Source organism: Macaca mulatta, chromosome 11 (genome assembly GCF_049350105.2).
Source record: "Macaca mulatta isolate MMU2019108-1 chromosome 11, T2T-MMU8v2.0, whole genome shotgun sequence".
Taxonomy (NCBI): domain Eukaryota; kingdom Metazoa; phylum Chordata; class Mammalia; order Primates; family Cercopithecidae; genus Macaca; species Macaca mulatta.
This window is the reverse complement of record NC_133416.1, coordinates 100,006,984-100,020,944: the sequence shown is the minus strand read 5'-3', so window position 1 is coordinate 100,020,944 and position 13,961 is coordinate 100,006,984. Positions and strand designations below refer to the sequence as shown.

General features: G+C 43.3%; 1 protein-coding gene across 1 annotated transcript in view; it reads right to left on the bottom strand.

The window, feature by feature from the left end:
• Positions 1–13,208, bottom strand: part of PLEKHG7 (pleckstrin homology and RhoGEF domain containing G7) — a 73,289-nt gene extending 60,081 nt beyond the window's left edge. The window contains exons 1-3 of the mRNA XM_077954758.1: positions 13,038–13,208; positions 9,072–9,795; positions 8,541–8,563 (exon numbers count right to left, since the gene is read on the bottom strand). Of these exons, the coding sequence (XP_077810884.1) occupies positions 8,541–8,563; positions 9,072–9,626 (578 nt within the window). The 5' untranslated portion in view covers positions 9,627–9,795; positions 13,038–13,208. The remainder of the gene's footprint in view (positions 1–8,540; positions 8,564–9,071; positions 9,796–13,037) is intronic.
• Positions 13,209–13,961: the final 753 nt, after the last annotated feature.

Sequence of the window (13,961 nt, the reverse complement as noted above, 5' to 3'; positions counted from 1 at the left end):
AAAACAAAACAAAAAACCCAAAACCACTATTGTAGAAGAATCAGTATTTTTGAAAAAGGTTTTATATCTATTCTGCAAGACAAAAAATTTTGCTGTGATTGGAAGCCAGAGGCAAGCATTTCTTAATTGTATAGGCCAGGGGTCAGCACACATTTTCTATAAAGGGCCAGATAGTAAACATTTTAGGCTTTGTGGGCCACGCAGTCTCTGTTGCAACTCTGGCATTACAGTGCTAAAACAGTCCCAGGCAATGTACAAATGAGTGGGCGTTGGTGTGTTCCAATAAAGCTTTATTAACAGAAACAGGTTATGGGCTGAATTTTGGCCATGGGCCATCGTTTGCTAAATCCTAGTTTAGACCATTTGATAGGCCTATTATTATTATTATTATTATTATTATTATTATTTTTAGGTAAGAACCCTCGCTCTTAGATAGACAGTGGGGCCTCATGCAGAGCTCTTCACTCTTCACCTAACATTATATGACCACGCAGCCTGGCAAGCAACTGTTCAAGGAAGTGGGCTCTTTGAACAAATGGCTGCTGCAGAAAAGACTGCAGAGACACATGGAAGAAGAGAAGAGGGAGTGAAGAGAGACGGATTGGGGATCTGTCTGGGTTTGTTTATTTTTTTTTTTTTTAGTTCTTGTTTGTTAGTAGTAATGTAAGACTCTTGTGATGGTTAATACTGAGTGTCAACTTGATTGGATTGAAGGATGCAAAGTATTGATCTTGGGTGTTGCCAAAGGAGATTAACATTTGAGTCAGTGGGTGGGGGAAGGCAGACCCACCCTTAATCTGGGCGGGCACCATCTAATCAGCTGCCAGCAAATATAAAGCAGGCAGAAAAATGTGAAGATTTGAGATTGGCCTAGTCTCCCAGCCTCTGTCTTTCTCCCGTACTGGATGCTTCCTGCCCTCGAACATCGGACTCCAAGTTCTTCAGCTTTTACCTCTGACTGGCTCTCCTTGCTCCTCAGTCGGCAGACAGCCTATTGTAGGACCTCATGATCATGTGAGTTACTACTTAAGAAACTCTCTATCTACTATCTGTCTGTCTGTCTGTCTGTCTGTCTGTCTATCTATCTATCTATCTATCTATCTATCTATCTATCTATCTATCTATCCATCCATCCATACCATTAGTTCTGTTCCTCTAGGGAACTCTGACTAATATGGATTTTGGTACAAGGAGTGGTTCTAGAGGAACAGAGTATTAAGGATGGAGTTCTTTTATTGGTTTTGGGGCTTCTGGAGTTGGCTGCTTCATATGATTAGATCCAAAAATGCTGAGGACTCTACTTCTAATAGTATGGAGAACACTGATAATCCTTGGTGTGAACCGTTTAGAGAGTTGTGCAACATAAATGCATTTGACACTCCTGATTCACTGCTTGTGAGAGGCAAATTTAGTGACTCTATACATAATACCTTTGACCATATGTGGAGAACTGAGGAACATAATGAAGCTGGTTGGTTGCTCCTAAGTTCAGTGGACAAAGTGTTGAGAGAAAATGATAAACTCGGGGATTCTAACTCCTGGCTTCAGAAGCAGATACTAAGCCTCAAATGTGCTAAGATTGCCCTGAGTGAGAGTCTTATCTCCTGTAGAGAAAGAGCTGAAATTGTGGAAAAATAGACAAAGCTCTTATTATGCGAGTGGCTGACTTGCAATGAAAGGTGCATGCATCGTCTCGCCAGGTGTCCACTGTTAAATTGAGGGCATTGACTGGAAAAGAATGGGACCCTGTAACTTGGAATGGGGATGTGTGGGAGGACCCCGATGAAGCTGGGGACAGAGTTTGTAAACTCTGACGAAACTTTTTTGCCCAGCTTCCCCATCCCCAGTAGTGGCAACATCCCCACCCTGACCCATGCTGCCATCAGTCTTTCTACCTTTGTCTGGGGAGATAAACCCTGCACTGCCTGAGGCAATAGTGATGGCCTTCCTTGAGGCAGTTGGCAGGCAAGATAACGTTGATTCTCCTCAGGAGCCTCCCGCAACAACCTTTTTTGCCTCTAGACCTGTAACTGGTCTAAAGTCCCGGCAGGCCCTAGAGGTGAGGTTGAGAGTGTGACTCATGAGGAGGGATCCTACACTTGAAAATAACTACTTGAGTTTTCTAATTTATATAAACAGAAATCTGGAGAACGGGCATGGGAATGGATATTAAGGGTGTGGGATAATGGTGGAAGGAACACAGAGTTGAATCAGGCTGAATTTATTGATTTGGGCCCACTAAATAGGGACTCTGCATTTAATGTTTCAGCTTGGTGAGTTAAACATGGGTCTAAAAGTTTATTTCTTGGTTAGCTAAACTATGGATTAACAGATGGCCCACTGTGAGTGAGCTGGAAATGCCTGATCTCCCTTAGTTTAATGCAGAGGAAGGGATCCAAAGGCTTAGGGAGATTGGGATGGTGGAGTGGATTAGTCAATTTAGACCTACTCATCCCAGCCGAGAGGATCAGAAGATATCCCCTTGACCAATGCCTTGTGCAATAGATTTGTGACAGTAGGACCTGCATCTGTGAAGAGCCCTGTAATTGCCTTTCTCTGTATGTCACATCTAACGGTGGGAACCACAGTCATTCAACTACAAAATTTAAATACAGTGGGAATAATTGGATCCCAAGGTGGCAGAGGCCAAGTGGCGGCACTCAACCATCAAAGGCAAGGTGGGCATAGCTACCATAATGGACAGAAGAGGCAAAGCAGAAATCAGAACAGACTGACTCCTGTAGGGCTCTGGCATTGGCTAATTAATTACAGTGCTCCTGGAATTGAAATTGATAGGAAGCCTACTACATTCCTACCTAATTTTTATAAGCAGAAAACTTCTAGGTTGAATGGACAAGACTAACTTGAATTATAAAAACAGAGAATCATGTTTTTATCATGATTCAAGTGATAAAACATCATGGCTCACGTCTCAATCAATTTCCAGAGACGTGAGCCAGTTTACAAACCCAGAACCCCTTGAATAAAGGGGAGGCCAGGTCTTCTTGAGGAAGGACCCCACTACATTACCGACAACTTATGTAGTGAATCTTTTTTTGATAGGGAGTCTTGCTTTGCCGTCCAGGCTGGAGTGCAGTGGCACAATCTCAGCTCACTATGCAGTGAATCTTTCTCCCATCCTTCCCTAAGGAGACCTCTGGCCTTTTACCAAGGTAACTGTGTAATGGGGAAAGGTAAATGATCAGACATTTTGGGGACTACTAGACACTGGCTTTGAGCTGGGGTTGATTCCATGGAACCCAAAACATCATTATAGTCCTCCGGTTAAAGTAGGGGCTTATGGAGGTCAGGCAATTAAGGAGTTTTAGCTCAGGTCCAACTTACAGTGGGTCCAGTGGATCCCCAGACTCATCCTGTGGTCATTTCCCCAGTGCCAGAGCACATAATTGGCATAGACAAATTTAGCAGCTGGCAGAACCCCCATATTGGCTCCCTGACTGGTAGGGTGAGGGCTATTATGGAGGGAAAGGCAAAATGGAAGCCATTAGAGCTGCCTCTACCTAGAGAAATAGTAAATCAAAAATAATATTGCATCCCTGGAGGGATTGTGGAGATTAATGCTACCATCAAGGACTTGAAAGACACAGGGGTGGTGATTCCCACCACATCCCTGTTAAACTCTCCCATTTGGCCTGTGCAGAAGACAAATGGATCTTGGAGAATGACAGTGAATTATTGTAAGCTTAACAAAGTGTTGACTCCAATTGCAGCTGCTGTACCAGATGTGGTTTCACTGCTTGAGCCAATTGAGCCAATGAACACATCTCCTAGTACCGGTATGCAGCCACTGACTTGGCGAATGCCTTTTTCTCCATTCCTGTCCATAAGGCCCACCAGAAGCAATTTACCTTCAGCTAGCAAGGCCAGCAATATACCATTACTGTCCTGCCTCAGAGTATATCAACTCTCCGACTTTGTGTCATAATCTTATTCAGAGAGACCTTGATCGCTTTTCGCTTCTGCAAGATCTCACACTGCTCCATTATACTGATGACATTATGCTGATTGGATCCAGTGAGCAAGAAGTAGCAAATACACTGGACTTATTGGTGACACATTTGCATGCCAGAGGATGGGAAATAAATACGACTAAAATTCAGAAAACTTCCACCTTAGCAGAATTTCTAGGGGTCCAGTGGTGTGGGGCCTTTCAAGATAGTCCTTCTAAAGTGAAAGATAAGTTGCTACATTTGACCCCTCCTCTAACCAAGAAAGAGGCACAATGCCTAGTGGGCCTATTTGGATTTTGGAGGTAACACATTCATTTGGGTGTGTTACTCTGGCCCATTTATTGAGTGACCTGAAAGGTGGCCAGTTTTGAGTGGGGTCCAGAACAGGAGAAGGTTCTGCAATAGGTCCAGGCTGCTGTGTAAGCTGCTCTGCCACTTGGGCCATATGACCCAGCAGATCCAATGGTGCTTGGGGTGTCAGTGGCAGACAGAGATGCTGTTTGGAGCCTTTGGCAGTCCCCCATAGGTGAATCACAGCAGAGAACTCTAGAATTTTGGTGCAAGACCCTGCCGTCTTCTGCAGATAACTACTCTCCTTTTGAGAGACACCTCTTGGCCTGTTATTGGGCTTTGGTGAAAACTGAACATTTGACTATGGGTCATCAAGTCACCATGTGACCTGAACTGCCTATCATGAACTGGGTGCTTTCTGACCCATCTAGCCATAAAGTGGGTCATGCACAGCAGCATTCCATCATCAAATAAATGGAAGTGGTATATACATGATCAGGCTCAAGCAAGTCCTGAAGGCACAGGTAAGTTACATGAGGAAGTGGCTCAAATGCCCATGGTCTCCACTCCTGTCACCCTGCCTTCTCTCCCCAAGCCAGCACTGATGGCCTCATGGGGAGTTCCCTATGACCAATTGACAGAGGAAGAGAAGACTAGGGCCTGGTTCACAGATGGTTCTGCACGATATGTGGGCACCACCCGCAAGTGCACAGCTGCAGCACTACAAGCCTTTTCTAGGACATCCCTGAAGGACAGTGGTAAAGGGAAATCTTCCCAGTGGGTAGAACTTCAAGCAGTACACCTGGTTGCATACTTTGCATGGAAGGAGAAATGGCCATACGTGTAACTATATACTGATTAATGGGCTGTAGCCAACGGTTTGGCTGGATGGTCAGGGGTTTGGAGGAAGCATGATTGGAAAATTGGTGACCAAGAAATTTGGGGAAGAGGTATGTGGATAGACCTCTCTGAGTGGCCAAAAACTGTGAAGATATTTGTATCCCATGTGGGTGCTCACCAATGGGTGACCTCAGCAGAGGAAGATTTTAATAATCAAGTGGATAGGATGACCCATTCTGTGGCTACCACTCAGCCTCTTTCCTCAGTCACCCCTGCCATTGCCCAATGGGCCCATGAACAAAGTGGCCATGGTGGCAGGGATGGAGGTTACACATGGGCTCAGCGACGTGGACTTCCACTCACCAAGGCTGACCTGGCTATGGCCATGGCTGAGTGCCCAATTGGCCAACAGCATAGATCAACACTGAGCTCTTGATATGGCACCATTCCTTGGGGTGATCAGCCAGCTACCTGGTGGCAAGTTGATTATATTGGACTTCTTCTATCATGAAAAGGGCAGAGGTTTGTCCTCACTGGAATAGATACTTACTCCAGATATGGGTTTGCCTATCCTGCATGCAATGCTTCTGGTAAAACTACCATCTGTGGGCTCACGGAATGCCTTATCCACCATCATGGTATTCCACACGGCATTGCCTCTGACCAAGGTACTCACTTTATGGCCAAAGCAGTGCAGCAGTGGGGCTCATGTGCATGGAATTCACTGGTCTTATCATGTTCCCCATTATCCTGAAGCAGCTGGATTGACAGAATGGTGGAATGGCCTTTTGAAGTCACAATTGCAATGCCAACTAGGTGACAGTACTTTGCAGGGCTGGGGCAAAGTTCTCTGGAAGGCCATGTATGCTCTGAATCAGCATCCAATATATGGCACTGTTTCCCCCATAGCCAGGATTCACAGGTTCAGGCATCAAGGGGTGGAAGTGGAAGTGACACCACTCACCATCACCCCTAGTGATCCACTAGCCAAATTTTTGCCTCCCGTTCCTGCAACATTAGGTTCTGTTGGCCCAAGGTCTTAGTTCCAGAGGGAGCAACACTGCCACCGGGAGATACAACAATGATTCCATTAAACTGGCAGTTAAAATTGCTACCTGGACACTTTGGGCTCCTCCTACCTTTAAGTCAATTGGCTAAGAAGGGAGTTCCAGGTGCCCGCCACCACGTCCAGCTTATTTTTTAAAAAAACATATTTTCAGTAGACATGAGGTTTCACTATGTCGGCCAGGCGGATCTCAAACTCTTGACCTCAAGTGATGCACCTGCCTGGCCCTCCCTCAGTGCTGGGATTATAGGCATGAGCCATCGTGCCCAGCCTGTCCTAGCTATTGTTTTAAAATTTACCAAGACTATTTTTGTTATTTTCTCATAAAGATTCCATATGGCAATGGAAATTACCTTCACGTTATTTTTTTTTTTCCCAAATGGCTTGATGCATCCCATTGATTTGCCTTTATGTCTGCTGGCTCCATCTAATAATCAGAGCTGGACCCAGACTTTACCTGCTCTAGGAAGCATTCCTTGATTTAGGACTCACAAACACACATATAGCACATCCACCCCTGAAGTCTTCTCTAACCAATTATTTACTGAAAACCTCCAATTAGATGCTTCCTAGGTCCTCAAACTCCACATGTCCAAACCTGAACACAAAACCTACACTCCAACCACTCATATTTCATTTATTTACCCAAGTTTATCTAGGTCAGTGAATGGACACCTTAGTTACCCAGTTATATAAGCCAGGAAGCTTGGAGGTTATTCTTGAAGATTCCTTTCCTTCACCCTGATAGGCTACCATGCACAAAGTCTGGGGGATTATATCTCCTAAATATCTCTTGCATTGAGATACGTCTTTTTAACCCCACTGCTTCCATCATAGCCTAACTTACCAACTTCTCATACCTGAATATTTGAATTATTTGACTCAAGTCTACTTGCATCTAAATCCCAGGTATATCTGACATCCTTCTGATCGTATCAATTCGTTAAACGGTTTCACACTGCTCTCAGGACAAGGAATAAAATTTATCTACATCCTATTAAAATAATTCGACTCTAAACATCACTTTTTTTTTCTAAGACTACCCTTTTTCACTTTCTTTGACACAACTGAACTAGATCTCATCTTAGAGCTTTATTCTGTTTCACACGTATGGAAGATTTACACTAACATCCCCACTCTTCCCTAATCCTGACATCCCTACACGTTGCCATGTAACATTTCAATGCTCTCCCACTGTTGGTAACATGTAATTCCCTGACCCTGAGTTCAACTGAGTGACTTGCTTTGGTCAATAAAATTAGATCAGATTCAGAGCGCAGGCTCCAAGAGGCCCTACCTGTTTCTACTTGTCCTCTTGAACCTCTTCCTTCACTGTATAAAGAATATGCTCTATTGATCCCATGAACCCATGGGAGCCCTTTGATCCCATGAGCAGGTTAAGGAACATTTGGAGTGGAACTGCTCAGCTAAACCCAGCCTAGAGAAACTCACCCCCAGGGAACACAGAGATTTATAAGAAACAATAACTGTCTGTTACTTTAAGTGGTTTTTTTATCTAGTAATAGCTAACTGATACACAAACATAACAATTTGCATTTTCCTACTGCTTGGTAAGTATCTTCTACCTTTGTTGATACATTTAGGCCAAGGTGGATTAAAATCAACAAAGAACGTTTACATGGATGTTATCCTTACTGCTATGAACATTAAACTATTGCTTGAAGATTGAGGCCCAGTAATAAAACGGCAGCTATTTCTCCAAAAAAATCCTCTGTGACTTTTCAAATGAAATGAGGGCTTTCCTGCCAATCCCGCAAGTCAGGAAGATAAAATTGGGCATGGATCTTTCCCTTGCTGCTACAGAAACTCTTCATCCCTGTCAGGGATGGCAGATCCATTCCTACAACCAAGGGGCCATGCTGAAAGTTCAGAGCTGGTTTCGGAAATGACACAGACTACTTCATTCTGGATAAGGGCACAGTCTGTCATAACAGGTTATTTTAAAGGTCACCCTAGATGTAATCAAGACATCTTGTTCCTTTAATTTTTTGTCCTCTAAATTTTTCTGTGAAAAGCTGTTGAGTATCTCTGGCCTTTCTATTTTCTCTACCAGACAAAACGTATTACTAAGTGGATGTTAATTAAGCCACAGGGCCAAGACATTGACAATTCAAAATGAAAACTATGACTGCATATGGTATTGTATCCTGCCCCCAAATGCTGTGCTCTTAAAGGGAGACTCTTGAAATGAAAACTCTTACACTATAAATGTGAAGAGTGACTTGAGTGCTGTAAAACAAAGTGTATTGGTTAATATACCGTCAGCTTTGTTACGTCAGGGCAGAAATAAAAATCTAATAGTAAATAGTCAACAGATGTCATAGCACCGGAGAAAATAAATGCATACTCACCTGGATGGGTGCAATTCTTCTCCCTGAAATAAATTTTAAGAATATGTTTTAGTCTTATTCAAACCCATTCCGAACTCCAAAGCAAACATGTTGAAAGGAGAAACAATGAGCCCTCCTAGTTAAAACATATTTTACATTTTGGTGGGATTGCAAATTTGAATAACTAGCTCTTTCTCCCCTTTTAAATCAGTGACACCACATTGTCTTTAAATAGTGTGCATTTGCAAGAGGGCCCCCATTGCTCTCGGGTACCTGACAGACCATCGGTAAGCCTGGCCTTGGTGCATCCTTTCTTAAAGTGCCTCCAAGGACAGAAGGAAGTGAGCGAGATCATTTTCTTTCTTCCCCAAATTGCTGCCCTCCTTTCACTTAAGAGCCAATGCTTCCTAAGAGAATGTGTCCCCTCAGTGTGACTTCCTGTGCTGTGTCCTTTTTAGGATCTACTGGCCCTTGGGGGAGCGAAGCAACTCTGAGATCTATTTTGCTTTGTGTTTCGCCAACTGAGAGGCCGGAGGCTTAGAGCTGTGTTACCTGAGGACTAGGGCGTTGTGGGGTGGGGCTGGACAGGAAGGGGCCTTCTTGCAGCAGAAGAGAGGCCTGGTGAAGGGACTCTTCACTGACAGGCTGAAGCTCAGGAGGGAGATACTTGTCAGTGGGCCGGGTTTGGAGCTCCCGTGAGTCAGCTGCATTCAGGGCCCTTTCAGGTTCAGAGGTCAATCTTGAGTGGAGTCTCAAGGGTGACAGCAAGTACGAAGAATCCTTTGGGCTTCCCGGCAGGCTCTTGGAAAGGTAAGGTGGGGAGCCCGCAGGCTCTCTCCAGCTTCCCCAGGTGGGCACCTGCAAGGCATCCTGCTGAGACAGTGAGTGCCAAGTCCCACAGTCACGGGTCCTTAATCTCCTCAAAGTGGGCGAGGTGGAGATGCGGCCTGGGGCTTGCCGGTCAAACTGGAGGAGGCTCCCCTGGTTCTCACAGTGCTGCTTTGGCAGGCTCCTCAGCGGAGGCCGAGGAGAGGCTCCGCAGTCTTGGGGTGGCACCTCTAGACAGAATGACTCTGTTTTCTCCATAAAGCTAAGAGGTTCTACCATGGGTAGAAGGTTCCAGAACACATCTGAGTTACTGTTCTCTGGATCACATGGAAGGTGCTCAATTTCTGCATCCAAGTGCCATACTTCCTCTAGTAGTTCTTTTCCTTTTCCAGAGGAGAATGTCAAGCAGGTTGCTGCATCTTTAGTGAGGAAGAGCAGACTGTGGAATCTGTAGCAATTGAGGGAGACTGCAGTGAGAAAAAAAGGTCTAAAATTTCAAAGGAAAACTTTTAATTCTTCATAGGAGATAGAGCTCAGTTCGCATCAGCATCCTTTACATTCAGAAGATAATTAATATATAAGACTCCAGCATTCTCATCTAAACAGCGTATTGAAATCTGTTTACTGTCTACTTAAAATTCCTTCTAGGTTCAAACAAAAAAGCCTTTAAAAACTTTGATCACTTAAGATACTTCCCAGAAACCACATAGCTCCTCTCCTTGTGATTATTCCAGTTTAAGGGAATCAAATATACATTAAACCCTCCTATCATCTACATTTATGTGTGAAAGTACATACTTTGGTACATTCCGAGGATGCAAGAACAAGGAAAACAAGGTTCCTTCCCTCAAGGTTTAAATTACAGAATGAGACAGGCTTTGAAGGTAACTGATGTAAAGTATCTGGCAATGTCTTTTATCTTAGATTCTATCAGTCTTTACATTTTGAAAAAATGACTTGCAAGTTTGAAAAGAAAAACCCAGATGTCACCAGGTACCCTACTGTTCGTGACTGGAGGTGTTTTTTGCGATCCACGCATGCCGAATTATCTCTTCTTATGCTCAAGAAAAGCTGACCCTTCTATTTCACAACTTGATTCATGGGAGTGGCTTACTGCAGTTTCGTTATTCTGTACTTTCCCACATGAAGAAGGCATGTGTGGGAGAACATCAATCCTTACACATCCCCTATGGCATGAGAGTTGATGCTTGATGATTTACAGACCAGGCGTGGGACTGTGGGACGGGCAAGAGACCCACCTTCCCTGGCCCCAGATGGCGTGGAAGGTGGCTTCAGACTGTGTGTGGATTGTTTGTGGATGGAACATTAGTAGTTGACCGTATATTCTAAGATCATCAATAATAGTTTTAGTAAGTTTATCATTCTAAAGCAGAACTCAGCAATCTGAAACCCTTCGGCCACATTTGGATTGCCAAAATGTAAGAATGGCTAATAATTTACTTCTTATAATTTTTAATTGCAAGGACAATACTTTTTAGTAGAACTTTTCTAGAGTATATTATCTGTTTCTTTAACTTGATATAGAGAAGGCTGAAAACCAATAAACCTTTTCCTCATTACCTGGCCTCATTCTGTTGACTATCATTCCAGTACTTTGCCAAAATACAGTGATTACTACTATGTTTACTCTAGTTCTGTGGAGAATACAATAATTGTTGCAGGTTTTTACAGCCTCTGAATATTCACTCCCACACCAAATGACCCCACACTGAGGTACTCCCTAATTTTTATTCCTTACTTCAAACTATGTTTTGTGTACTTGCCTATGGCAACCACTCTCTCCTCTTTGTTTCTTTTAATCTGTGTCAGGCATAGAAGTTCAACAACCTTGTGAACAGATAATTAATAGGCTGTTAGATCTATTCCTATCAGTAGAGGAGGAGCTCAGTGTTTTAACATTGTCATAACAATGTTGTGACTTGACATTGATTTTGGGGATTTTGTGATCTCTTATTTTGCTCCCTGACTCTTATCTTGTTTAAGGTCAAATAAGTCCAGGCACAGAGGCTCATGCCTGTAATCCAAGCACTTTGGGAGGTGAAGGTGGGAGGATCACTTGACCCTAGAAGTTTAGGACCAGCCTGGGCAACATCGTGAGACCCCATCTCTATAAAAATTTTTTTAAAGGCCAAATGGAACCCACAGGTACTGGATTTTAGACTGGTGAGTTGTTTGAGGAAATACTTAGATGCAAACTAAAGTCAATTCAACTCTTATTCACAAAAGAAATCTAAAATTCTTAATGTTGGGTTTGCTTTATTTTGAGCTGAGCGCTCAAAATGCATGAGGTACCCTTTTTTGCAGAGTGGAGGAAAGAAGGCAATGCCAGTTTAGGAAACTTACGTTCAGTTAAGGTGAGATTGTATTAGTTTTGGTTTTAGATTGGTAATTCCTGGATGCTGCTCTGAAGGTTGATACTAACATTGCTGAAGAGGCATGAAATGGTCCCTCCTGACCATTGATAAAATAAGGTACATTATTGCTACATGGAGAGGCCAGTTCCTCATCAAATCTATAGGTACTTTGTTTCTTTTTTGTTTTCTTTTTAGAGATGGAGTCTGGCTGTGTCGCTCAGGCTGAGTGCAGTGGCGTGATCACAGTGCACTGTAACCTCAAACTCCTAGCCTCACAGAATCCTCACGCTGCAGTGCTCCTGAGTAGCTGGCACTATAGATGCTTACCACCATACCCAGCTAATTTCGAATCAATAGGTACTTTCACACATACATACAATCAGGGCCGTTCTATTATTTTTCTCCTTTAGAAGACTGTCCAAATTCTAGGCAGCAACAATGTTAAAGGAATTCAGTATATTTGCATAGGCACTTGCATAATAGTTAGATCAGATTTCTTAGTCTTTGGGTTTCCCCTCTGTCCTTTTGGCCTTTTCCTCTCCTCTTTTGAGGAGTTAGGATACAGCTTTGGGTTTCCTTTGTAGTCGTTCGGACACAGGGGTGTAGCTGCTGGTAGAAAGCTATTTATGGCCAATAGGATTCACATCGGTAAGTATTATTTATTAGCCACTGTCTTAAATATTGGAACCAAGGCAATAGTAACTGCTGACATGATGCACTGCAGAAATGCTGAAACTTTAAAAACAGCAGGGCTTTGGGAGGTGGTTTGCAGAGAGGCAGGAAGAGCTCAAGCAGCAGAGTAAATGGATCTGGTTTCTCTTCCAGTATCACTGCCAACTGGCTGTGTGACCTAGGACAAGCCACTTCTCCTCTGCCAACCTCTGTGCAGCATTTACCAAGAGGTCATCAAAGAACCTCCCTCACAGGCCTGTTGTAGAAATTAAATGAGATAATGGCCAAGGCTCCTGGGAAGCTTTCCCTCAATGACTACACCCAGTGGGTCTGGTAGAATCAAAAGTTAACAGTCCATCCATTCATGCTAACTCTTCTCCTTTATGTTTAAAAGAGGTAATTAATACATGATCATCATAAAGAAAATTCACCAGCCTTTGACCTTCCAAGCCTTGAGAATGCAGCAAACAGCCACCCACACTGTTGGGGAAGCCATCTCACTGTACTAGAAATGAAACCATTATAGGTTAATGATTCACTAATTCTAATGAGACCTGGGGAGATCAGCAAAACAAGCTAACCTGATAGCAACAGGACAAAAGGAAAGTGCAAGAGAGAAACCCAGAAAGCAGCTGAATGTTACCTTTAATACCTGTGAGACGGTCTGTCCCAACTGCACCCCGATGGGTCCTGAGGCTCCTCAGAGCCTGAAGAACCAGAGTGAGCTACCGGAGGAGGGCTCAGAGCAACCAGTTCCACACCTGTTAACAATGCGCCCTCCCGGCTAAGTGAAAGCAAGCTTGCTACCAGCTGCAACGAGGAACTGGTCTCTCCCCTCCTTAGAGACATTTCCAGTTATTTGTTTATGAAAAAGCCTAAAGGGAAGCCAGTACAGAATCTAGGGAGCCTAAGAACAAGCCAGGTAAACAATGGCTGATCAAATACAGAAATGATGCAAATGTAGCTTTTTACTTCCTCTTGGGGCGTTCAATAAATCATCACTCATAGTTTAGTGAAGCAGTTCTGGGTTTCTATTTCATTTATTTTCTCTAAGGTTGTGAGACACATTCTTTGGGACTCTACTTTCTTCATATCATCAAACATTTTGTGTTGATCTATTTTATTAATGACATGCTTTGATAAGCATTGAATAATAGAGGAAATGATTAGAGCACCAGGGAGCGAATTTGGGAACATTAGTTTTCAAATAATTAAAATGCAAATGGAAGAGCATTTATATCTACCAGTATTCTCATTAGATCAGTACCCCAAAGAATATTTGATGCCTAGATGGAGATAATGCATATGTATGCAGCATTAAACAAAAATGTCTATAGACTTTATCAAAACAAAGTCGAAGTAATTCTAATGAAGTCTAATTCACTGAAGTTTTCATTGCTTGGACTCATTACAGACACTCTCCAACCCCTGGAACTAAAATTTTTTCTTTTTCTTTTTTTGAGACAGGGTCTCACTCTGTCACTCAGGCTAGAGTGCAGTGGCACGATCTTGGCTCACTGCAACCTCCACTTCCCAGGTTCAAGCAATTCTCCCACCTCAGCTTCCT